The following is a 27,119-nucleotide window of genomic DNA, read 5'->3' on the forward strand; positions in this document are numbered from 1 at the left end:
ATGGAATAGACTTAGTGTTTGGGTACTTGCCAGGTTCTTGTGGCCTGGATTGGCCACTGTTGGAAACAGGATGCTGGGCTTGATGGACCCTTGGTCTGACCCAGTATGGCATTTTCTTATTTTCTTAATTAGGAGATCTGCTTACTGGTAAGAAGGAAACATTCAGAAGCATATCATAAAAAAATGTAATCTCAATTGGGAACATCAACAAACAGCAGGTTAACTACAAATCTTATAAACCAAACCATCTACAAAAAGTAAAAAATAAAACTAAACCAAGGATAACAGTATAGCCTAAGCCCTCTGAATAAGCAGAAATAATATCACTTCAAGAGTAAGGCATAAGAACATGCCATGCTGGGTCAGACCAAGGGTCCATCAAGCCCAGCATCCTGTTTCCAACAGTGGCCAATCCAGGCCATAAGAACCTGGCAAGTACCCAAAAACTAAGTCTATTCCATGTTACCATTGCTAGTATTAGCAGTGGCTATTTTCTAAATCAACTCAATTAATAGCAGGTAATGGACTTCTCCAAGAACTTATCCAATCCTTTTTTAAACCCAGATACACTAACTGCACTAACCACATCCTCTGGCAACAAATTCCAGAGTTTAATTGTGCGTTGAGTAAAAAAGAACTTTCTCCGATTAGTTTTAAATGTGCCCCATGCTAACTTCATGGAGTGCTCCCTAGTCTTTCTACTATCCGAAAGACTAAATAACCGATTCACATCTACCCGTTCTAGACCTCTCATAATTTTAAACACCTCTATCATATCCCCCCTCAGCCGTCTCTTCTCCAAGCTGAAAAGTCCTAACCTCTTTAGTCTTTCCTCATAGGGAAGCTGTTCCATTCCCCTTATCACTTTGGTTGCCCTTCTCTGTACCTTCTCCATCGCAATTATATCTTTTTTGAGATGCGGCGACCAGAATTGTACACAGTATTCAAGGTGTGGTCTCACCATGGAGCGATACAGAGGCATTATGACATTTTCCGTTTTATTAACCATTCCCTTCCTTATAATTCCTAACATTCTGTTTGCTTTTTTGACTGCTGGCATGGGAGCTGTAGGCTTTTTTTCCAGTAAAAAAATAAAGTGAAAGCATTGTGTGGGCTCCCTGAATACATAGTTTGATGCTATTACACAAAATACTGCATTTAGTAGGATATTTCAGTGAAAAGGTGGCTCCCAGCTTCAGAGCTGTAGCCAGGCAGTTTGGTGCCTATGGCCAAGTGAAAACCTGCACCCTCCCCCGTTACACAACACAGGACACCACGAGTCGGGAGCCTCTGCTCAATGTTTGTACAGCAATGGCCACGGCTGGTGCAAGAGTATTAGGTACCCTAGGAAAACTTTACAGCTTTGCACCCCTACCCATCACATCCTCCTCACACACAATTAAAAATTATGCATTTATAATAACAGATTTTACATGAAAAAGGACATTCAAAGCAGTTTTCTCAGATAAAAATATCACTTACAATACGTGTATTATATTTATATGCACTGCTGAGGTGCCAACCAGAAAACCCTGCAAAAAAGCCAGAGATGCTTGCAATCTATATGGTATTAGGCCTACTGTAATGCATCTTGGGCATGAGCCACTCAAACAGCAACAACTCTACCTATGAAAGTTAATACTATAAATATTACATCAGTCCTAAACTAGTAATATACCCCCTATTAGGAAAACAGACCAATCCAAGCTGCTATAGGTCCCTACATAGAACACAGTAACACAATAACTCACTTCAGTCGCACATGCAAAACACAGATAGATCCTCAAATACAGAATAAAGAGACCTACAGTATAAATAGAAATGTACAGACAAAAACTGAACAGGAAACCACAACAAGCCAAATTCTGTATGCACTGCAACAATGTAAAAACAGAAATATTACCATTCCTCATAAAACTAAATTAGTAAAACCATACCAATAAAAAGAATAATCCAAAACTATTAAGGAACAGAATAACATTCAAAAATTAAAACCTCATAAAAATCTTCCAAACATCAATAAAATATTTCAAAACACACACTTCAAATAATACCCAACAATTAAAATAAGGATTTAAAAAAATTCCCCATGATCCATACCATAGAGGTTTTGATTTCCAGATGCCCTGAAATTGTCATGGATTAGCAGGCAAGAGAGTAACTGGGGTAGTTGTGCACACACATGCTCTCTCTCTCTCCCACATACAAGCACACATGTGCTCTCTCTCTCCCACATACAAGCACACATATTCTCTCTCTCACTCTCCCACATACAAGCACACACGTGCTCGCTCTCTCTCCCACATACAAGCATACATATTCTCTCTCTCACTCTCCCACATACAAGCACACATATTCTCTCTCTCTCCCACATACAAGCACACATATTCTCTCTCACTCTCCCACATACAAGCACACACGTGCTCTCTCCCTCATACAAGCACACACATGCTCTCTCTCTCTCCCACATACAAGCACACATATTCTCTCTCTCACTCTCCCACATACAAGCACACACGTGCTCTCTCTCTCCCACATACAAGCACACACGTGCTCTCACTATCCCAAATACAAGCACACATATTCTCTCTCTCTCTCCCACATACAAGCACACATATTCTCTCTTTCACTCTCCCACATACAAGCACACATATTCTCTCTCTCACTGTCCCACATACAAGCACACACGTGCTCTCTCTCTCTCCCACATACAAGCACACATATTCTCTCTCTCACTCTCCCACATACAAGCACACACGTGCTCTCTCTTTCCCACATACAAGCACACACGTGCTCTCACTATCCCAAATACAAGCACACATATTCTCTCTCTCTCTCCCACATACAAGCACACATATTCTCTCTTTCAATCTCCCACATACAAGCACACATATTCTCTCTTTCACTCTCCCACATACAAGCACAGACGTGCTCTCTCTCTGTCCCACATACAAGCACACAAATGCTCTATCTCTCTCTCCCACATACAAGCACACATATTCTCTCTCTCTCTCCCACATGCAAGCACACACGTGCTCTCTCTCTCTCCCACATACAAGCACACATATTCTCTCTCTCACTCTCCCACATACAAGCACACACGTGCTCTCTCTCTCTCCCACATACAAGCACACACGTGCTCTCTCTCCCACATACAAGCACACACATGCTCTATCTCTCTCTCCCACATACAAGCACACATATTCTCTCTCTCTCTCCCACATGCAAGCACACACGTGCTCTCTCTCTCTTCATCATACAAGCACACACACACTCTCTCACTCCCAAATACAAGCACACATATTCTCTCTCTCACTCTCCCACATACAAGCACACACATGTTCTCTCTCTCTCTCCCACATGCAGCACACATATTCTCTCTCTCACTCTCCCACATACAAGCACACACATGCTCTCTCTCTCTCCCACATACAAGCACACACATGCTCTCTCTCTCACTCTCCCACATACAAGCACACATATTCTCTCTCTCACTCTCCCAAATACAAGCACACACGTGCTCTCTCTCTCTCTCCCACATACAAGCACACATATTCTCTCTCTCACTCTCCCACATACAAGCACACACATGCTCTCTCTCTCACTCTCCCACATACAAGCACACATATTCTCTCTCTCTCTCTCCCACATACAAGCACACATATTCTCTCTTTCACTCTCCCACATACAAGCACACATATTCTCTCTTTCACTCTCCCACATACAAGCACACACGTGCTCTCTCTCTGTCCCACATACAAGCACACACATGCTCTCTCTCTGTCCCACATAGAAGCACACACATGCTCTATCTCTCTCTCCCACATACAAGCACACATATTCTCTCTCTCTCTCCCACATGCAAGCACACACGTGCTCTCTCTCTCTCTCCCACATACAAGCACACATATTCTCTCTCGCACTCTCCCACATACAAGCACACACGTGCTCTCTCTCTCCCACATACAAGCACACACATGCTCTATCTCTCTCTCCCACATACAAGCACACATATTCTCTCTCTCTCTCCCACATGCAAGCACACACGTGCTCGCTCTCTCTCCCACATACAAGCGCACATATTCTCTCTCTCACTCTCCCACATACAAGCACAAACGTGCTCTCTCTCTCCCACATACAAGCACACATATTCTCTCTCTCTCTCTCCCACATACAAGCACACATATTCTCTCTTTCACTCTCCCACATACAAGCACACATATTCTCTCTCTCTCTTCCACATACAAGCACACACACACTCTCTCACTCCCAAATACAAGCACACATATTCTCTCTCTCACTCTCCCACATACAAGCACACACATGTTCTCTCTCTCTCTCCCACATGCAGCACACATATTCTCTCTCTCACTCTCCCACATACAAGCACACACATGCTCTCTCTCTCCCACATACAAGCACACACGTGCTCTCTCTCTCTCCCACATACAAGCACACATATTCTCTCTCTCACTCTCCCAAATACAAGCACACACGTGCTCTCTCTCTCTCCCACATACAAGCACACATATTCTCACTCTCACTCTCCCACATACAAGCACACACATGCTCTCTCTCTCCCACATACAAGCACACATATTCTCTCTCTCACTCTCCCACATACAAGCACACACATGCTCTCTCTCTCTCTCTCCCACATTCAAGCACACATATTCTCTCTCTCACCCTGCCACATACAAGCACACACGTGCTCTCTCTCTCTCTCCCACATATAAGCACATACGTGCTCTCTCTCTCTCCCACATACAAGCACACATATTCTCTCTCTCACTCTCCCACATACAAGCACACATATTCTCTCTCTCTCCCACATACAAGCACACACATGCTCTCTCTCTCTCTCCCACATACAAGCACACATATTCTCTCTCTCACTCTCCCACATACAAGCACACACATGCTCTCTCTCTCTCTCCCACATACAAGCACACATATTCTCTCTCTCACTCTCCCACATACAAGCACACACATGCTGTCTCTCTCCCACATACAAGCACACACGTGCTCTCACTATCCCAAATACAAGCACACACATGCTGTCTCTCTCCCACATACAAGCACACATATTCTCTCTCTCTCTCCCCCACATACAAGCACACATATTCTCTCTCTCTCTCCCCCACATACAAGCACACACGTGCTCTCTCTCTCTCCCACATACAAGCACACACATGCTGTCTCTCTCCCACATACAAGCACACATATTCTCTCTCTCACTCTCCCACATACAAGCACACATATTCTCTCTCTCTCTCCCCCACATACAAGCACACACGTGCTCTCTCTCTGTCCCACATACAAACACACATATTCTCTTTCTCACTCTCCCACATACAAGCACACATATTCTCTCTCTCTCTCCCCCACATACAAGCACACATATTCTCTCTCTCTCTCCCCCACATACAAGCACACACGTGCTCTCTCTCTCTCCCACATACAAGCACACATATTCTCTCTCTCACTCTCCCACATACAAGCACACATATTCTCTCTCTCTCTCCCACATACAAGCACACACATGCTGTCTCTCTCCCACATACAAGCACACATATTCTCTCTCTCACTCTCCCACATACAAGCACACATATTCTCTCTCTCTCTCCCCCACATACAAGCACACACGTGCTCTCTCTCTCTCCCACATACAAGCACACACATGCTGTCTCTCTCCCACATACAAGCACACATATTCTCTCTCTCACTCTCCCACATACAAGCACACATATTCTCTCTCTCTCTCCCCCACATACAAGCACACACGTGTTCTCTCTCTCTCCCACATACAAGCACACATATTCTCTCTCTCTCTCCCACATGCAAGCACACACGTGCTCTCTCTCTCTCCCACATACAAGCACACACATGCTGTCTCTCTCCCACATACAAGCACACATATTCTCTCTCTCTCTCCCCCCACATACAAGCACACATATTCTCTCTCTCTCTCCCCCACATACAAGCACACACGTGCTCTCTCTCTGTCCCACATACAAACACACATATTCTCTTTCTCACTCTCCCACATACAAGCACACATATTCTCTCTCTCTCTCCCCCACATACAAGCACACATATTCTCTCTCTCTCTCCCCCACATACAAGCACACACGTGCTCTCTCACTCTCCCACATACAAGCACACATATTCTCTCTCTCTCTCTCCCACATACAAGCACACACATGCTGTCTCTCTCCCACATACAAGCACACATATTCTCTCTCTCACTCTCCACATACAAGCACACATATTCTCTCTCTCTCTCCCCCACATACAAGCACACACGTGCTCTCTCTCTCTCCCACATACAAGCACACACATGCTGTCTCTCTCCCACATACAAGCACACATATTCTCTCTCTCACTCTCCCACATACAAGCACACATATTCTCTCTCTCTCTCCCCCACATACAAGCACACACGTGTTCTCTCTCTCTCCCACATACAAGCACACATATTCTCTCTCTCTCTCCCACATGCAAGCACACACGTGCTCTCTCTCTCTCCCACATACAAGCACACACATGCTGTCTCTCTCCCACATACAAGCACACATATTCTCTCTCTCTCTCCCCCACATACAAGCACACATATTCTCTCTCTCTCTCCCCCACATACAAGCACACACGTGCTCTCTCTCTGTCCCACATACAAACACACATATTCTCTTTCTCACTCTCCCACATACAAGCACACATATTCTCTCTCTCTCTCCCCCACATACAAGCACACATATTCTCTCTCTCTCTCCCCCACATACAAGCACACACGTGCTCTCTCTCTCTCCCACATACAAGCACACATATTCTCTCTCTCACTCTCCCACATACAAGCACACATATTCTCTCTCTCTCTCCCACATACAAGCACACACATGCTGTCTCTCTCCCACATACAAGCACACATATTCTCTCTCTCACTCTCCCACATACAAGCACACATATTCTCTCTCTCTCCCCCACATACAAGCACACACGTGCTCTCTCTCTCTCCCACATACAAGCACACACATGCTGTCTCTCTCCCACATACAAGCACACATATTCTCTCTCTCACTCTCCCACATACAAGCACACATATTCTCTCTCTCTCTCCCCCACATACAAGCACACATATTCTCTCTCTCTCTCCCCCACATACAAGCACACATATTCTCTCTCTCTCTCCCCCACATACAAGCACACACGTGCTCTCTCTCTCTCCCACATACAAGCACACACATGCTGTCTCTCTCCCACATACAAGCACACATATTCTCTCTCTCTCTCCCCCACATACAAGCACACATATTCTCTCTCTCTCTCCCCCACATACAAGCACACACGTGCTCTCTCTCTCTCCCACATACAAGCACACACATGCTGTCTCTCTCCCACATACAAGCACACATATTCTCTCTCTCACTCTCCCACATACAAGCACACATATTCTCTCTCTCACTCTCCCACATACAAGCACACACATATTCTCTCACTCACTCTCCCACATACAAGCACACATATTCTCTCTCTCACTCTCCCACATACAAGCACACACATATTCTCTCTCTCACTCTCCCACATACAAGCACACATATTCTCTCTCTCACTCTCCCACATACAAGCACACACATATTCTCTCTCTCACTCTCCCACATACAAGCACACACATATTCTCTCTCTCACTCTCCCACATACAAGCACACATATTCTCTCTCTCTCTCTCCCACATACAAGCACACACATATTCTCTCTCTCACTCTCCCACATACAAGCACACACATGCTGTCTCTCACTTCCCTTGACTTAGCAGGTAGCAGCAGTCTTCTTCTTCAGCTCCCCTGGCAAGTGAACGACTTCCAGCCACAGGGCATTGGACTACTTCTGGCAGGTTCCCTCATCCTCCTCTGAAGTAGCATGGCCCTGCCGAAATACAAGGCATCGTAAGTGCTGCCTTAGTAAGTGGAAAGCAGCGAGGCCCCACCAGAATCAGCAGTGTTGCTAGTGGGGCCGCTCTGCTTTTCCACTTACTAAGGCCATGCGGACAAAGCTGTCTATTTTGACGGGGCAGCACTGCTTTTTATTCTGCTGAGGATGCCCCGGCTGCACAGCTCTCCTTGCTGCCATTTGGTGGCGACACCTATGGCTCTGCCCAGCTTAGAACTATCAGGATGTGTCTGGGGTTGGGGAGCCAGGCACGACCACAGGGCTAGATTTGGGATTATCCTTCTGCCTAGCCTGGGGGCTGGTAGTTCTGGGCTTCAGCAGCAGAATCATCACGATGGAAGGCAAGGCAGGCTGGACAGACGGGAGCAGGATATTGAGCGAGGGCTGGGAATGGACACAGGCTCAGAGTGGGGACTGGAGCTGGATTCTGACATAGGCTGGGCAGGACTAGGAACAGGTACAGACTGGGGCAAGAGAAGCAATGGGGAGACAGGGAATGCTTAGTACCAGGAACTGGACTGGGCAGGGCAGAAAAGGACAGGACCAGACAAGAACACAGAACAGAGAACACTGAGGCCTAAAGGCAGCAATGCAGGAGGCCCATAGGTCGCCAGGCAAGAAGAGGCCTGGATAGGATGTAAGAGGAGGCCCGGAAGCCTCAGGGCAAGGAAAGGCCTGACTAGGCCACAGAACAAGGTGCAAGGTAAGAGCAGGTGCGTTAGACACAAGGCAAAGAACAAGGTAAGTGTGAGCAGGTCAGAGAGGCAAGGGTGACTCCATGAAGAGACATGAATGGACTGGACAGGCAGTCAGCGAGGAGCTGGCTCAGGTAGCTGAGAGCAGCGCCTACCGGAGGCTTCTGCTGGGGGGCAGGGCAAGCTGAGGCTGCGTGGCAGATGTTCTTTTTATCTGTCTGCATTATGCACAATACATCCAAATACATCTGAACATGGAAACCCCACAACAGTTTAATTCTTAATGTTTTGAATGAAGAAATAAATGACCGGATTTTATCTGGTTCTAGTATGAAAGAAACTAATAAAGACTCCTTAGCAGAAGTATCAGATTTAGAAGTCTCCAGTTCCTGAGCAAATGAACACTTATGGCTGGGAAATATAAAAGGTTGTAAAGTTTCCCTTGTGAAATGCAAGCACTCAACCAAATATCTTTCAAACATTTCTGAACCAGAAATTGTGGGGTCCATCTTCAGTGCATCAAGCTGCGATAGGGCTCTAGCATGCATTAAATAACATATATTGCGACAATTTGCCTTTTCATGTTGGGGCAGATCTTTAAATCTACGCCCGATTTTATAACATGTGTGTGCTGCCGCACGCGTGTTATAAAATCCAGGGTTGGCGCGCACAAGGGGGTGCACAATTGTGCAACTTGCGCACGCCGAGCCACACAGCTTTCCTCCATTCCCTCTGAGGCCGCTCCAAATCTGGGCAGAAATCGGAGCCGCCTCGGAGGGAACTTTCCTTCCGTCCCCCCCCACACCTTCCCCTCCCTTCCCCTACCTAACCCACTCCCCAGCCCTATCTAAAACCCCCTCCTGACCTTTATCGGGAAAGTTACACCTGCCTCTGGGCAGGCATAACTTGCGCGCGCCAGCCAGCTGCTGGCGCACCATCCCCTGGCACGGCGCCTGTTCCGGAGGCCTCATTCCTGCCCCCAGAAAGCCCCCAGGCCGGGCCCCCAACCACGGCCACACCCCTGGAACGCCCTCTTTTTCGAAGCCCTGGGACATACACTCGTCCCGGGGCTTGCGCACACCACCGAGCCTATGGAAGATAGGCTCAGCACCCAGGGGCAGATTGGGGCAGCTTTTCGGAAGTTACGCACATATGTTACATCTGTTACCCTTTGAAAATCTGCCCCGTTTTGCATAGCTCTGCCCAGATTCCCTCCCCTATTACAATGAGATGCTTTCCATGGGATTTGCATGTGTGAATTTTGCAGATCCATGCAAAGCAGCTCATGAATAGGTACATTGATGTAAATAAATCAACGTGAACAATTTAGAAAGTTAAGAACATAAGAAATTGCCATGCTGAGTCAGACCCAAGGGTCCATCAAGCCCAGAATCCTGTTTCCAACAGAGGCCAAACCAGACCACAAGAACCTGGCAAGTACCCAAACAGTAAGAAGACCCCATGCTACTGATGCAATTAATAGCAGAGGCTATTCCCTAAGACAACTTGATTAGTAGCAGTAAATGGACTTCTCCTCCAAGAACTTATCAAAACCTTCTTTAAACCCAGCTACACAAACTGCACTAACCACATCTGCTGGCAATAAATTCCAGAGCTTTATTGTGCGTTGAGTGAAAAAGAATTTTCTGCAATAAGTCTTAAATGTGCTACTTGCTAACTTCATGGAGTGCCCCCTAGTTCTTCTATTATCCGAAAGTGTAAATAACCGAGTCACATCTACTTGTTCACGACCTCTCATGATCTTAAACACCTCTATCATATCCCCCCTCAGCTGTCTCTTCTCCAAGCTGAACAGCCCTAACCTCTTTAATCTTTCCTCATAGGGGAGTTGTTCCATCCCCTTTATCATTTTGGTTGCCCTTCTCTGTACCTTCTCCATCGCAATTATATCTTTTTTGAGATGTGGCAACCAGAATTGTACATAGTATTCAAGGTGCGGTCTCACCATGGAGCGATACAGAGGCATTATGACATTTTCCGTTTTATTAACCTTTCCCTTCTTAATAATTCCCAACATTCTGTTTGCTTTTTTGACTGCTGCAGCACACTGAGCCGACAATTTCAATGTGTTATCCACTATGATGCCTAGATCTTTAACCATATTAATTTATCTATGCCTCCTGAGGAAACATTAATCTAACGCATGTGCATCGAGACCCTAACATGAATCTCAATGTTCCCACATTAGATTTAAAGGGCCAACCTAATTTAAAAAAAAGGAAAATGGTTACCCGTGTGCAGGGGTCAAATGTGATTCCCTTCCTTACCCCAGAGCCATCTCAGGTGGCAGCCCCGACAACCAAATAAAAAAAATAGTAGCCGGTGGTCATGCAATGATGACCCATCTTCCCCCAACGCAATCACCAAGTAAGCCAAAGATCCCCCCACCCTCCTATTCACACACAACATTGATCTTACATGCCTCAAACTCCCAAAATTATGAAAAGACCTTGTTGGTTTATAGTGGGTCCTTCTTTCCTCCTCCTCCCCGACCCTAGAAGTATTATGGACTCATTGGTTTGTAGTATGGAGCCCACCTCTTCCCCCCCCCCCCCATACTTCAAAATCTAGAAATTCCTCAAGTGAAAGTGGCCATGGCACCCCCTAGCCCTGGACCAGTTGACACCGTTTTTCAAAATAGCACTGACTTGACCTTGCCCTAGTCACATGACTGGAGCAAAGTCCAGGCATCAGACCACAGCCACATAACTGAGGTCCAGTAGCCTTTCCATGCCGCAGTCATGTGACTGGAGAATGGTCAGGCCAGCGCTATTTTAAAAAATGAGGCCAACCAAGCCCGGGGTTAGGGGGCACCCCGGGCCCTTTCAATTGAGGAATTTTAGATTTTGAGCAATGGTCTGGGGGGGGGGGGGGAAGGTCAGGGGGATGGGGGTGGACCCCTCACTAGAAACCAATGAGTCTTTATTCCGTTTCATGAGAAACATTTTGGCTTAGTGCATCCAAGTATAAGTTTGGAGTTTATCCAAATGCTAGGAAAGAATCATTTCTGCTCACTGAATGCCTCCAGGTTATCGAGCTAAATAATTAGCAGGATAAATTTTTGTCAAATAACCTGGAGATAATCCAGAGATGGAGTTGAGTTATCCCGGTATTTCCCCAACATCCTCTTCAGTAAACACCGAAGCAAAGAAATCATTTAATCTTTCCATGATGGCCTTATCTTCTCTAAGTGCACCTTTAACCCCTCGATCATCTAACGGTCCAACTGACTCCCTCACAGGCTTTCTGCTTCGGATATATTTTAAAAAGTTTTTACTGTGAGTTTTTGCCTCTATGGCCAAATTCTTTTTAAATTCTCTCTTAGCCATAAAGATTCGATTGTGCATTTAGTCTCATGCAGATTCTTTATCCTGTTGGACTCTATGCCATCCCGGACATAAAGCGCCACACCGCCTCCCAGGTGCTCCTCTCTGTCATTGCGATATAATTTGTATCCCGGTATAGCACTGTCCCATTGGTTATCCTCCTTCAACCATGTCGCTGACAATACTATATTATTATGTTACTATGTTTTAGTGATGATAGCTTCAGAGGGAAAGGTCTATTTAGTATTTAGCCTTCTTATACTTAGGTGTGATGTTAATGCACAGCAGAAAGCAGAAAAAAAATTGAAGAACTTAAACTGCTACAGGAGCTGCGATATTATAGCAACTGTGTGGAGGTAAGAAGCTCAGCTACCTACCCATAGCAATCTTGTATCCTATTATACTGAGAGTGGTTTATTGGTTAAAACCGAAAAACAGAAGTTCAAAGAGTTCAAAAAGAAAGATGGGGAATTTGGTGGCTTGTGGCATTATCATTTGAAAATAGGACTGTCAGACAAGTCCGTTGTTCAAGTGGTATTTAAGAAGGAATAGCAACATTTTACAGATTTAACTAAATCAATGTTCATATCTTACCTTTTCCAAACTCCTTTCTTTTTGTTCTGGTTTGTAAGTCGGTGACATTAAGTTGATCTTCCAGAATAAATTGCATATAATTTTTGAGTGCACAGAATTTTAAAACATCAACAGTGCAAATAATTCATTTTAAGTGTATTTAAATGTTTTCTTTCCTTTTAGAGTCCGATATTTATCCAAGGAAAATATCACAATGGAGGAAAGCCATACAGTGTCTTATGTGCAGCCAAATTCTGCAGTTTTTCAGCCTGACATGTCAATTGGGTCGGAATCTGATATTGTCACAACTCTCAATCTTGCTGTAGCGGTAAGTAAAGATAAATAGTACAGATAAAATAGCTCCAGTAGATAAAACAGTTGCAGAAAGGTGTCTCTGAACAGATCAGACAATGAGATGAGATTGAGAATAACATCAAGAATGATAAAAAGTAAATTGGAAAGAAGATATTGTTAGTATATGGAAGAAATTATTTGCATTCTATGGTTTCTCTTTTCTATGCCACCTATGTACAAAGCCCTAGGTGTCTCACAACAAAACATACACAATAAAATACTTAAAAAATAAAATGAGATAAAATTATAATAACAACAAATATGTAAAAATCACCAGTAGCCATAATGATTAAAATATCATCTAAAATGGAAGGCGTAACATTTAGAAATGAAAGCATAACAAATTATTTAAAAGTCTGTATAAATAATAATGCTTTCAAATGCTTTGAAAAATATTTTGTGCATTGTGCTGTTCTTAACTCATAGGGTAGCAGGTTCCAAAATTTAGGAGCAGCAACCGAAAAAGTACTCTTACGAAACTCAGATAAGTGGAGCAAACAAGGAGAAGGAATGTTTATTGCATTCTTCTATAGTTTCACTTGTATTTTTTTCTTATTTTTCTGTTTTACAATATTCAGCTTTTGTACCTGTCCATGCTAATAATATCCAATATAAATGTCTAATTCATTTGAGATCGAACAGGTTCTAAACCAGGGGTAGGGAACCTATGGCTCGCGAACCAGATGTGGCTCTTTTGATGGCTGCATCTGGCTCGCAGACAAATCTTTAATAAAAAAGTAAAAATCTTAACAAAACCCCCCACCCTCCTGATGGCCCCCAAGACCTCCAAAATTAATTTACTACAACCCCCCTCCTGACACCCCCCCCCCCCAAAGACCTGCCAAAAGTCCATGGAGGTCCAGCAGGGGTCCAGGAGCGGTCCGGGAGCGATCTCCTGGACTTGGGCTGTCAGCTGCCAGTAATCAAAATGGCATCGACGGCCCTTTGCCCTCACTATGTCACAGGGGCTACTGCTGCCATTGGTCGACCCCAGTGACATAGTGAGGGCAAAGGGCCGTCGGCGCCATTTTGACTACTGGCAGCCGACAGCCCAAGTTCAGGAGATCGCTCCCGGACCGCTCCTGGACCCCTGCTGGACCACTAGGGACTTTTGGCAGGTCTTGGGTGGGGGGTTGTAGTAAATTAATTTTGGAGGTCTTGGGGGTGTCAGGAGGGTAGGGGTTTTTGTTAGATTTTTACTTTTTTATTAAAGATTTGTCTGCGAGCCCTGGACCCCCGCTGGACCACCAGGGACTTTTGGGCAATCAATAAAGGATTTTTGAAGGACTTTCGGCTATTCTTTATCTCATTCCACCAGGGACTTTTGGCAGGTCTTGGGGGGGGGGGGGGTGTCAGGAGGGTGGGGGGTTGTAGTAAATTAATTTGGCAGGTCTTGGGGAGGCGTCAGGAGAGTAGGGGGTTGTAGTAAATTAATTTGGTAGGTCTTGTATGGCTCTCACGGAATTACATTTTAAAATATGTGGCGTTCATGGCTCTCTCAGCCAAAAAGGTTCCCGACCCCTGCCAATTTCATAGAATCAAAATTTTTGCCATTTCGCGTACATTTTGAAAGACTTGGAGGTCTATTTACTAAACCATGTTAAAATCAGCACCACAATACCTAATTTTAATGTGTACATTAAGGCCATGTTAATATGGTGTTTACAAAATAATGATATGCAGACCTTGCCAAAGCATGCAAATTAATGAGTGCTTAACATCAATGTTGGTGCAAAAGTTAATGACACTTTTTTTTTTTTTTTTTTGCATTAAGGCACTTATGTTTACTGTTGTGTATTTTATTGCACATCTGGTTCTTGTGGAAATAGAAAATTAGGTAACATGCACACTTTTGCATCTAACATAAGCATGCTAATATTACTACAACTATCTTAATGTCAATTTAATGCACATTAAGAGTCTGTTAACAAATTCTCTTTAGAACAGTGGTTCTCAACCCAGTCCTCGCAAGCGACCCAATTCCTCAGCTAACCTTGCCAGACTATAATTCACAAACTATAGAGCCATCATCAAGCTAAACTGCTACCAGCAGCCAGTGGCTGACAAACACAGCAATAGTTTGGACTGCCTTTATTATAACTGCAGTAGTTCCACACTAGCAAACAAGGTACTTATGACGTGATTGGCACTGTTGGAAATAGGATACTGGGCTTGATAGACCTTTGGACTGACCCCAAATTAAGAATATAAGATATGCCATACTGGGTCAGACCAAGGGCCCATCAACCCCAGCATCCTGTTTCCAACAATGGCCAATCCAAGTCATAAGTACCTGGCAAGTACTCAAACATTAAATAGATCTCAGGCTACTCATGATGGCAACAATCAGTGACTATTCCCTATTGATTAACAGCAGTTTATGGACTTCTCCTCCAGGAACTTATCCAAACCCTTTTTAAACCCAGCTATACTAACTGCCTTAACCACATCCTCTGGCAATGAATTCAAGAGCTTAATTCTAAATTGAGTGGACAGGACATTCAAACTCAGTGTTTCAGTGTGGTAGTGACAGAAGTCCCCAAATGGCTAATTTAGGGGTAGATTTTATAAAACTACGCCCGCACATACGCTTGTTTGCACGTCGGCGCATGCAAGGGGGTGCACATTTGTGCACCTTGTGCATGCTGAGCCCTGCGCGTGCTGCCCATTCCCTCCGAGGCCGCTCCGAAATTGGAGTGGCTTCGGATGGATCTTTCCTTCGGCCTCCCCCCACCTTCCCCTCCCTTCCCCTACCTAACCCACCCTCCCAGCCCTATCTACACCCCACCTACCTTTATCGCGAAAGTTACGCCTGCCCTGGCAGGCTGCTGCCGCGCGATTCCCCGGGCCGGGAACGATTTCAGAGGTCTCAGCCACACCCCCAAAATGCATTCGGGCCAGAACCACGTCTGCGACTATGCCCCCGGAATGCCCCCGAATGATGCGCTGCCGCGACACGCCCCCTGACATGCCTATGCAAAATAGGCTCGGCGTGCGCAGGGGGGTTTTGAAAGGGTTACGCGCATAACTTAAGCGCGTAACCCTTTTAAAATTTACCCGTTAATATACTTAAAGGTCCATATTAGCAGTTACCACCCAGGAAAAAGATCTAGGTGTCATAGTGGATAACTGACTCAGTGTGCTGCGGCAGTCAAAAAAGCAAACATAATGTTAGGAATTATTAGGAAGGGAATGGTTAATAAAACAGAAAATTTCATAATGCCTCTGTATCGCTCCATGGTGAGACCACATTTTGAGTACCGTGTGCAATTGTGGTTGCCGCATCTCAACTAAATATATAATTGCACTGGAGAAAGTACAGAGAAGGGGTCCAAAATTATAAAGGGGATGAAACAGCTCCCCTATGAGGAAAGACTAAAGAGGTTAGGACTTGGAGAAGAGACGGCTAAGGGAGGAGTATGATAGAAGTCTTTAAAATCATGAGAGTCCTAGAACGGGTAAATGAATCTGTTATTTACTCTTTCAGATAATGGAAGGACTAGGGGACACTCCATGAGGTTTGCAAGTAGCACATTTAAAACAAGTCAGAGATGATTCTTTCTCACTCACGGGTAGATTTTGTAAGGTGTGTGTGCACGTCCATGTGCATGCGCCGATTTTATAATGGCAACCTTTTATGTTTTTATGCTCATATTTAAAGGGGTTTTAAATTTCCCACATATTTGACTGCCTCTGAGTTTTCAAGCTGCTATATATGGATAGGTTAGGAAACAGATATAGCTTGTTAAGTTCCAAAATCTCCCCAAACATCTTGCAGGTCAAAAGGCTCAATTTCCCCCACCTGATTTCCCTCTACTCTTTAAATTCAGTAAAAAAGATTTTGGGCATAGAACCCAATCCCCCTCATCAAGACCCCCAAAAGAATTAAAATAGGTTGTGAACCATAATGGCCTGAGAGTCCTCCCTATCTCCGCCTCCATTTGAGGATGACAGATGGGTGCTGGGCCCTCTTCTAAGCCCCAAAGCTGCTGGGAGCATGGAACATTTGTAGCGCTCCTATCAGAGTATTTATTCTACGGCAGGAGCAGTAGTCACTGCACCACACTCATTTGTACTGCTCCTATCAGAGTATTTATTCTATGGCAGGAGCAGTGGTCACTGCACCACACTCATTTGTACTGCTCCTATCAGAGTATTTATTCTACGGCAGGAGCAGTAGTCACTGCACCACACTCATTTGTACTGCTCCTATCAGAGTATTTATTATACGGCAGGAGCAGTGGTCACTGCACCACACTCATTTGTAGTGCTCCTATCAGAGTATTCATCCTATGGCAGGAGCAGTGGTCACTGCACCACACTCATTTGTACTGCTCCTATCAGAGTATTTATCCTATGGCAGGAGCAGTGGTCACTGCACCACACTCATTTGTACTGCTCCTATCAGAGTATTTATCCTAAGGCAGGAGCAGTGGACAGTTGGACACTGCACCACACTCATTTGTACTGCTCCTATCAGAGTATTTATTTTATGGCAGGAGCAGTGGTCACTGCACTACACTCATTTGTACTGCTCCTATCAGAGTATTTATCCTATGGCAGGAGCAGTGGTCACTGCACCACACTCATTTGTACTGCTCCTATCAGAGTATTTATCCTAAGGCAGGAGCAGTGGACAGTTGGACACTGCACCACACTCATTTGTACTGCTCCTATCAGAGTATTTATTCTACGGCAGGAGCAGTGGTCACTGCACCACACTCATTTGTACTGCTCCTATCAGAGTATTTATTTTACGGCAGGAGCAGTGGTCACTGCACCACACTCATTTGTACTGCTCCTATCAGAGTATTTATCCTATGGCAGGAGCAGTGGTCACTGCACCACACTCATTTGTACTGCTCCTATCAGACTATTTATTTTACGGCAGGAGCAGTGGACACTGCACCACACTCATTTGTACTGCTCCTATCAGAGTATTTATTCTATGGCAGGAGCAGTGATCACTGCGCCACACTCATTTGTATTGCTCCTATCAGAGTATTTATTATATGGCAGGAGCAGTGGTCACTGCACCACACTCATTTGTACTGCTCCTATCAGAGTATTTATTCTATGGCAGGAGCAGTGGACACTGCACCACACTCATTTGTACTGCTCCTATCAGAGTATTTATTCTATGGCAGGAGCAGTGGACAGCTGGACACTGCACCACACTCCCGGCAGCATTGGTGTGAGAGGAATGGGTGGGTGGGTAGGAAGGTGCCCGGAGGCTGGGTGTCATTTTCCAGTTAAATACTGGAAAATGACACCCAGCCTCCGGCACGCGGCGACTGAAGACCTGCGCGACCTAACTCAATCTAACTCAGGCAAACCCTCCTGACATACCACCTAACCAAGCTCAAACAAAAGCTGATGAGCTGGCACTCTTCTTCAGTAAGAAAATCACGAACCTACTAACACAATTAAAGCATAATACCGGCACACCAACCAGCAATTACATTCTTCATAATAAAGACATCTCCCTCCAATCTCTTGAACTCACCTCCTCCTCAGAGATCCAAACACTTCTTAAGAAAATGAAACCCTCATCGCATCCACTAGACCAGATTCCGTCTAAATTACTACTGCTAATCCCGGACACCATAACCAAAACCCTAGCAGACATTATAAACTGCTCATTCATCCAGGGTTTCTACCCAGACGACCTCAAAATAGCATCCATCAAACCGCTACTTAAGAAGCCTAACTTGGACCCCAAAGATCCTAACAACTTCCGTCCAATCTCAAATCTGCCTTTCATTGCCAAGGTGATGGAGAAACTAGTTAACACACAACTAGCAGATTACATAGAAGAACACAAAATTCTTTTCCCCACTCAATTCGGTTTTAGAAAAGCCTCAAGCACCGAATCCCTTCTCATCTCACTGACTGACTACATTATTTTGGGCCTCGATAAAGGACAGGCCTTCCTACTGATCTTATTGGATCTATCGGCAGCGTTCGATACTGTGAACCATGCCATATTACTAAATCAACTAGCGAACATCGGTATTGCAGGATCAGCACTAACATGGTTCAAAACATTCCTAGAAAACAGAGGTTTCAAAGTTAAAATCCACAACAAAGAATCCTCCAGATACCCATCATCACAAGGAGTTCCTCAGGGTTCCTCTCTCTCACCAACACTTTTCAACTTATACCTTCTCCCGCTTTGCCAACTGCTAAACAAATTAAACCTAAAACACTTCATATTTGCCGACGACGTCCAGATTGTGATCCCCATCAAAGAATCCATCACTAAAGCGCTAGAACTTTGGGAAAATTGCTTTCAAGAAATTAACGAGCTCTTATCCAGCTTAAATCTAATCCTAAACCAATCAAAAAGTGAATTCATTCTAATCTCTCCAGATAATTGCAAAATCACTACAAACCCGCCAGCCAACTTGCAAACCTCAAAAGTAAGAGATTTAGGAGTCTCCATAGACAACCGGCTAAATTTGAAATCGTTTATCAACCAAACAACCAAAGACTGCTTCCACAAACTGCACGTATTAAAAAGAATAAAACCCCTATTTCACTTCCATGATTATAGAACAGTGCTCCAAGCAATAATATTTGCGAAAATTGATTACTGCAACTCGATCCTACTAGGCCTCCCATCATCACATACTAAACCACTCCAAATGATACAGAACACCGCAGCAAGAATTCTAACAAACAAAAGAAGAAGAGATCACATTACACCAGTCCTTAAAGACCTACACTGGTTACCAATCCACTACAGAATAATTCATAAATCCCTCACCACAATCTACAAGAATATCCATGGACTGGTTCCACTCCATCTACAAATAGCTCTTAAAAAACACTCCTCCAACAGACCATCAGAGAAGCATATAGAGAATATCTACAGGTACCACACAACAATACCACCCAACATATAACATTGAGAGATCGGGCCTTCTCCACAGCAGGTCCCCCACTGTGGAACTCCATCCCCCTAGAACTAAGACAGGAACCATGTCTTCCAACCTTCAGGAAAAGACTGAAAACATGGCTGTTCATGAAAGCATTTCCGGACCCTTAAAGATTCACTACCATCAAATGCAGCTTTACTGAACATTTCCTATTAAACTGAAACAGTCACTATCTACCAATCATTACAATGTTTTACTTCTGGTTAAACTTTTTATCTTTCCTCTAACTCTAATCCCAGTTAGAATGACCCCCGTTTTATTGTAACTTTTTTCTTCCATGCACTTGTTTTACTTTTTAATGTATACTCTTATGTTATTAGTTATTTACGTTATAATGTATTTCTCACCCCTTGTTTTATGTAAACCGACATGATATGAACTCCGTGAATGCCGGTATAGAAAAATACTAAATAAATAAATAAATAAATAAATAAATAAATAAATAGTGGGGTGAGCATGGATGCTCTTTGGGCCACTATGGCCTGCAGCTTATTTTAAATGTTTTAGGTGTTTGGGGAGGGGGTTTGGGGTTGGAATTAGCTTACTATGGCAACATCATTTCTATTCATTTTGTGGAGTAGGGAGGAGGAGAACTGGGATTGAAGGGATGGAAGATTTTTTTTTAAATTTTGGCTCATAACCACTTTTTTTTTTTAAATTTTTTATTTATGCAATTTTACAATATCATTCAGAAAAACAAAAAGGAATAAAACAAAGTCAAAAAATACAGATATCTCATAGTTGTAAAGTGTCCACATTAGGTGTATTTATACAATTTTATCTTTAGTTATTTAGAGGGTTTTCCCTTGTTTTCCTAAATAACCACTTGATATTCTTCCTTTCCTCCCTGGGGTATTATAGTAGAAATTCCTAAAAACTAAAAAGGCTCATAACCAATTTTATTTTGAATATAGCCAATTAGCCTAACAGGTTTAATGAAGCCAGATAACTTAAACCACATATATTCAGCAGGCAGTGGTGCACCGAGGGTCTCTGGCACCCGGGGGCCAATGTATTTGTGCGCCTCTCCAGCACGCCCTCCCCATCCCTCTTGCACTAATGATTAAAGTCACAGAAAATCAGTGGCTTCTCTAGACAGAATTTGGGGTGTGTGTGTGTGTTCTGGTGCCAAAATAACATTCCTTCAGACCACATCCTCCTCCATAATACGGCCCTCTGCTTTAAAACAAGAAAGACCAAAAGGTTTTCTGAGTAATTTTAAAAAGCTGGCCAATTTCAGACTTCTAGTAAAACTAGTATTAAAATTATTTAATAGTCTCATTCAACTAATACTCTACGGCAATGAGAGTGAAGTCTGGAATGTATACAGGAAGGAAAATAATGTCAATATAAATCCTGCACCTTCAGTTCTGTAACTCACTGCTCATCCACAGAAATTCCCCAACAATGGAGCTTGGATGTTTCCCTTAATATAAACCCTGCACCTCCAGTTCTGTAACTCACTGCGCATCCACAGAAATTCCCCAACAATGGAGCTTGGATGTTTCCCTTAATATAAACCCTGCACCTCCAGTTCTGTAACTCACTCTGCATCCACAGAAATTCCCCCCAACAATGGAGCTTGGATGTTTCCCTTAATATAAACCCTGCACCTCCAGTTCTGTAACTCACTGCGCATCCACAGAAATTCCCCAACAATGGAGCTTGGATGTTTCCCTTAATATATAAACCCTGCACCTCCAGTTCTGTAACTCACTGTGCATCCACAGAAATTCCCCCAACAATGGAGCTTGGATGTTTCCCTTAATATAAACCCTGCACCTCCAGTTCTGTAACTCACTGCGCATCCACAGAAATTCCCCCAACAATGGAGCTTGGATGTTTCCCTTAATATAAACCCTGCACCTCCAGTTCTGTAACTCACTGCGCATCCACAGAAATTCCCCCAACAATGGAGCTTGGATGTTTCCCTTAATATAAACCCTGCACCTCCAGTTCTGTAACTCACTGCGCATCCACAGAAATTCCCCAACAATGGAGCTTGGATGTTTCCCTTAATATAAACCCTGCACCTCCAGTTCTGTAACTCACTGCGCATCCACAGAAATTCCCCCAACAATGGAGCTTGGATGTTTCCCTTAATATAAACCCTGCACCTCCAGTTCTGTAACTCACTGTGCATCCACAGAAATTCCCCAAACAATGGAGCTTGGATGTTTCCCTTAATATAAACCCTGCACCTCCAGTTCTGTAACTCACTCTGCATCCACAGAAATTCCCCCAACAATGGAGCTTGGATGTTTCCCTTAATATAAACCCTGCACCTCCAGTTCTGTAACTCACTGTGCATCCACAGAAATTCCTCCAGCAATGGAGCTTGGATGTTTCCCTTAATATAAATCTTGCACCTCCAGTTATGTAACTCACTGCCCATCCACAGAAATTCCCCAACAATGGAGCTTGGATGTTTCCCTTAATATAAACTCTGCACCTCCAGTTCTGTAACTCACTGCACATCCACAGAAATTCCCCCAACAATGGAGCTTGGATGTTTCCCTTAATATAAACCCTGCACCTCCAGTTCTGTAACTCACTGCGCATCCACAGAAATTCCTCCAGCAATGGAGCTTGGATGTTTCCCTTAATATAAATCTTGCACCTCCAGTTCTGTAACTCACTGCCCATCCACAGAAATTCCCCAACAATGGAGCTTGGATGTTTCCCTTAATATAAACTATGCACCTCCAGTTCTGTAACTCACTGTGCATCCACAGAAATTCCTCCAACAATGGAGATTGGATGTTTCCCTTAATATAAACCCTGCACCTCCAGTTCTGTAACTCACTCTGCATCCACAGAAATTCCCCTAACAATGGAGCTTGGATGTTTCCCTTAATATAAACCCTGCACCTCCAGTTCTGTAACTCACTGCGCATCCACAGAAATTCCTCCAGCAATGGAGCTTGGATGTTTCCCTTAATATAAACCCTGCACCTCCAGTTCTGTAACTCACTGCACATCCACAGAAATTCCTCCAGCAATGGAGCTTGGATGTTTCCCTTAATATAAATCTTGCACCTCCAGTTCTGTAACTCACTGCCCATCCACAGAAATTCCCCAACAATGGAGCTTGGATGTTTCCCTTAATATAAACCCTGCACCTCCAGTTCTGTAACTCACTGCGCATCCACAGAAATTCCCCAACAATGGAGCTTGTATGTTTCCCTTAATATAAATCCTGCACCTCCAGTTCTGTAACTCACTGCCCATCCACAGAAATTCCCCAACAATGGAGCTTGGATGTTTCCCTTAATATAAACCCTGCACCTCCAGTTCTGTAACTCACTGCACATCCACAGAAATTCCTCCAGCAATGGAGCTTGGATGTTTCCCTTAATATAAACCCTGCACCTCCAGTTCTGTAACTCACTCTGCATCCACAGAAATTCCCCCAACAATGGAGCTTGGATGTTTCCCTTAATATAAATCCTGCACCTCCAGTTCTGTAACTCACTGTGCAACCACAGAAATTCCCCAACAATGGAGCTTGGATGTTTCCCTTAATATAAACCCTGCAGCTCCAGTTCTGTAACTCACTGCACATCCACAGAAATTCCCCAACAATGGAGCTTGGATGTTTCCCTTAATATAAACCCTGCTCCTCCAGTTCTGTAACTCACTCTGCATCCACAGAAATTCCCCCAACAATGGAGCTTGGATGTTTCCCTTAATATAAACCCTGCACCTCCAGTTCTGTAACTCACTCTGCATCCACAGAAATTCCCCCAACAATGGAGCTTGGATGTTTCCCTTAATATAAATCCTGCACCTCCAGTTCTGTAACTCACTGCCCATCCACAGAAATCCCCAAACAATGGAGCTTGGATGTTTCCCTTAATATAAACCCTGCACCTCCAGTTCTGTAACTCACTGCACATCCACAGAAATTCCTCCAGCAATGGAGCTTGGATGTTTCCCTTAATATAAACCCTGCACCTCCAGTTCTGTAACTCACTCTGCATCCACAGAAATTCCCCCAACAATGGAGCTTGGATGTTTCCCTTAATATAAATCCTGCCCTCCAGTTCTGTAACTCACTGTGCATCCACAGAAATTCCCCAACAATGGAGCTTGGATGTTTCCCTTAATATAAACCCTGCACCTCCAGTTCTGTAACTCACTGTGCATCCACAGAAATTCCCCAACAATGGAGCTTGGATGTTTCCCTTAATATAAACCCTGCACCTCCAGTTCTGTAACTCGCTGCACATCCACAGAAATTCCCCCAACAATGGAGCTTGGATGTTTCCCTTAATATAAACCCTGCACCTCCAGTTCTGTAACTCACTGCACATCTACAGAAATTCCCCAACAATGGAGCTTGGATGTTTCCCTTAATATAAATCTTGCACCTCCAGTTCTGTAACTCACTGCCCATCCACAGAAATTCCCCAACAATGGAGCTTGGATGTTTCCCTTAATATAAACTCTGCACCTCCAGTTCTGTAACTCACTGCACATCCACAGAAATTCCTCCAGCAATGGAGCTTGGATGTTTCCCTTAATATAAATCTTGCACCTCCAGTTCTGTAACTCACTGCCCATCCACAGAAATTCCCCAACAATGGAGCTTGGATGTTTCCCTTAATATAAACCCTGCACCTCCAGTTCTGTAACTCACTGCGCATCCACAGAAATTCCCCCAACAATGGAGCTTGGATGTTTCCCTTAATATAAACCCTGCACCTCCAGTTCTGTAACTCACTGCGCATCCAAGGAAATTCCCCCAACAATGGAGCTTGGATGTTTCCCTTAATATAAACCCTGCACCTCCAGTTCTGTAACTCACTGCGCATCCACAGAAATTCCCCCAACAATGGAGCTTGGATGTTTCCCTTAATATAAACCCTGCACCTCCAGTTCTGTAACTCACTGCGCATCCACAGAAATTCCCCAACAATGGAGCTTGGATGTTTCCCTTAATATAAACCCTGCACCTCCAGTTCTGTAACTCACTGCGCATCCACAGAAATTCCCCCAACAATGGAGCTTGGATGTTTCCCTTAATATAAACCCTGCACCTCCAGTTCTGTAACTCACTGCTCATCCACAGAAATTCCCCAACAATGGAGCTTGGATGTTTCCCTTAATATAAACCCTGCACCTCCAGTTCTGTAACTCACTGCACATCCACAGAAATTCCTCCAGCAATGGAGCTTGGATGTTTCCCTTAATATAAATCTTGCACCTCCAGTTCTGTAACTCACTGCCCATCCACAGAAATTCCCCAACAATGGAGCTTGGATGTTTCCCTTAATATAAACCCTGCACCTCCAGTTCTGTAACTCACTGCGCATCCACAGAAATTCCCCAACAATGGAGCTTGGATGTTTACCTTAATATAAACCCTGCACCTCCAGTTCTGTAACTCACTGCGCATCCACAGAAATTCCCCCAACAATGGAGCTTGGATGTTTCCCTTAATATAAATCTTGCACCTCCAGTTCTGTAACTCACTGCGCATCCACAGAAATTCCCCCAACAATGGAGCTTGGATGTTTCCCTTAATATAAACCCTGCACCTCCAGTTCTGTAACTCACTGCCCATCCACAGAAATTCCCCAACAATGGAGCTTGGATGTTTCCCTTAATATAAACTCTGCACCTCCAGTTCTGTAACTCACTGCACATCCACAGAAATTCCCCTAACAATGGAGCTTGGATGTTTCCCTTAATATAAACCCTGCACCTCCAGTTCTGTAACTCACTGCGCATCCACAGAAATTCCCCCAACAATGGAGCTTGGATGTTTCCCTTAATATAAACCCTGCACCTCCAGTTCTGTAACTCACTGTACATCCACAGAAATTCCCCCAACAATGGAGCTTGGATGTTTCCCTTAATATAAACCCTGCACCTCCAGTTCTGTAACTCACTGCCCATCCACAGAAATTCCCCAACAATGGAGCTTGGATGTTTCCCTTAATGTAAACTCTGCACCTCCAGTTCTGTAACTCACTGCACATCCACAGAAATTCCCCCAACAATGGAGCTTGGATGTTTCCCTTAATATAAACCCTGCACCTCCAGTTCTGTAACTCACTGCGCATCCACAGAAATTCCCCCAACAATGGAGCTTGGATGTTTCCCTTAATATAAACCCTGCACCTCCAGTTCTGTAACTCACTGCGCATCCAAGGAAATTCCCCCAACAATGGAGCTTGGATGTTTCCCTTAATATAAACCCTGCACCTCCAGTTCTGTAACTCACTGCGCATCCAAGGAAATTCCCCCAACAATGGAGCTTGGATGTTTCCCTTAATATAAACCCTGCACCTCCAGTTCTGTAACTCACTGCGCATCCACGGAAATTCCCTCAACAATGGAGCTTGGATGTTTCCCTTAATATAAACCCTGCACCTCCAGTTCTGTAACTCACTGCGCATCCTAGGAAATTCCCCCAACAATGGAGCTTGGATGTTTCCCTTAATATAAACCCTGCACCTCCAGTTCTGTAACTCACTGCGCATCCACAGAAATTCCCCCAACAATGGAGCTTGGATGTTTCCCTTAATATAAACCCTGCACCTCCAGTTCTGTAACTCAATGCGCATCCAAGGAAATTCCCCCAACAATGGAGCTTGGATGTTTCCCTTAATATAAACCCTGCACCTCCAGTTCTGTAACTCACTGTGCATCCACAGAAATTCCCCCAACAATGGAGCTTGGATGTTTCCCTTAATGTAAACCCTGCACTTCCAGTTCTGTAACTCACTGCCCATCCACAGAAATTCCTCCAGCAATGGAGCTTGGATGTTTCCCTTAATATAAACCCTGCACCTCCAGTTCTGTAACTCACTGCGCATCCACAGAAATTCCCCCAACAATGGAGCTTGGATGTTTCCCTTAATATAAACCCTTCACCTCCAGTTCTGTAACTCACTGCGCATCCACAGAAATTCCCCAACAATGGAGCTTGGATGTTTCCCTTAATATAAACCCTGCACCTCCAGTTCTGTAACTCACTGCGCATCCACAGAAATTCCCCAACAATGGAGCTTGGATGTTTCCCTTAATATAAACCCTGCACCTCCAGTTCTGTAACTCACTGCGCATCCACAGAAATTCCCCCAACAATGGAGCTTGGATGTTTCCCTTAATATAAACCCTGCACCTCCAGTTCTGTAACTCACTGCTCATCCACAGAAATTCCCCAGCAATGGAGCTTGGATGTTTCCCTTAATATAAACCCTGCACCTCCAGTTCTGTAACTCACTGTGCATCCACAGAAATTCCTCCAA

General features: G+C 44.3%; 1 protein-coding gene across 1 annotated transcript in view; it reads left to right on the forward strand.

Annotated features, from left to right (window-relative positions):
• Positions 1-27,119, forward strand: part of CD36 (CD36 molecule) — a 142,817-nt gene that overhangs the window by 37,096 nt on the left and 78,602 nt on the right. The window contains exon 3 of the mRNA XM_029616476.1: positions 12,746-12,890. Coding sequence (XP_029472336.1) covers positions 12,746-12,890 — 145 coding nt within the window. The remainder of the gene's footprint in view (positions 1-12,745; positions 12,891-27,119) is intronic.

This window comes from Rhinatrema bivittatum, chromosome 9 (genome assembly GCF_901001135.1).
Source record: "Rhinatrema bivittatum chromosome 9, aRhiBiv1.1, whole genome shotgun sequence".
Lineage (NCBI taxonomy): Eukaryota > Metazoa > Chordata > Amphibia > Gymnophiona > Rhinatrematidae > Rhinatrema > Rhinatrema bivittatum.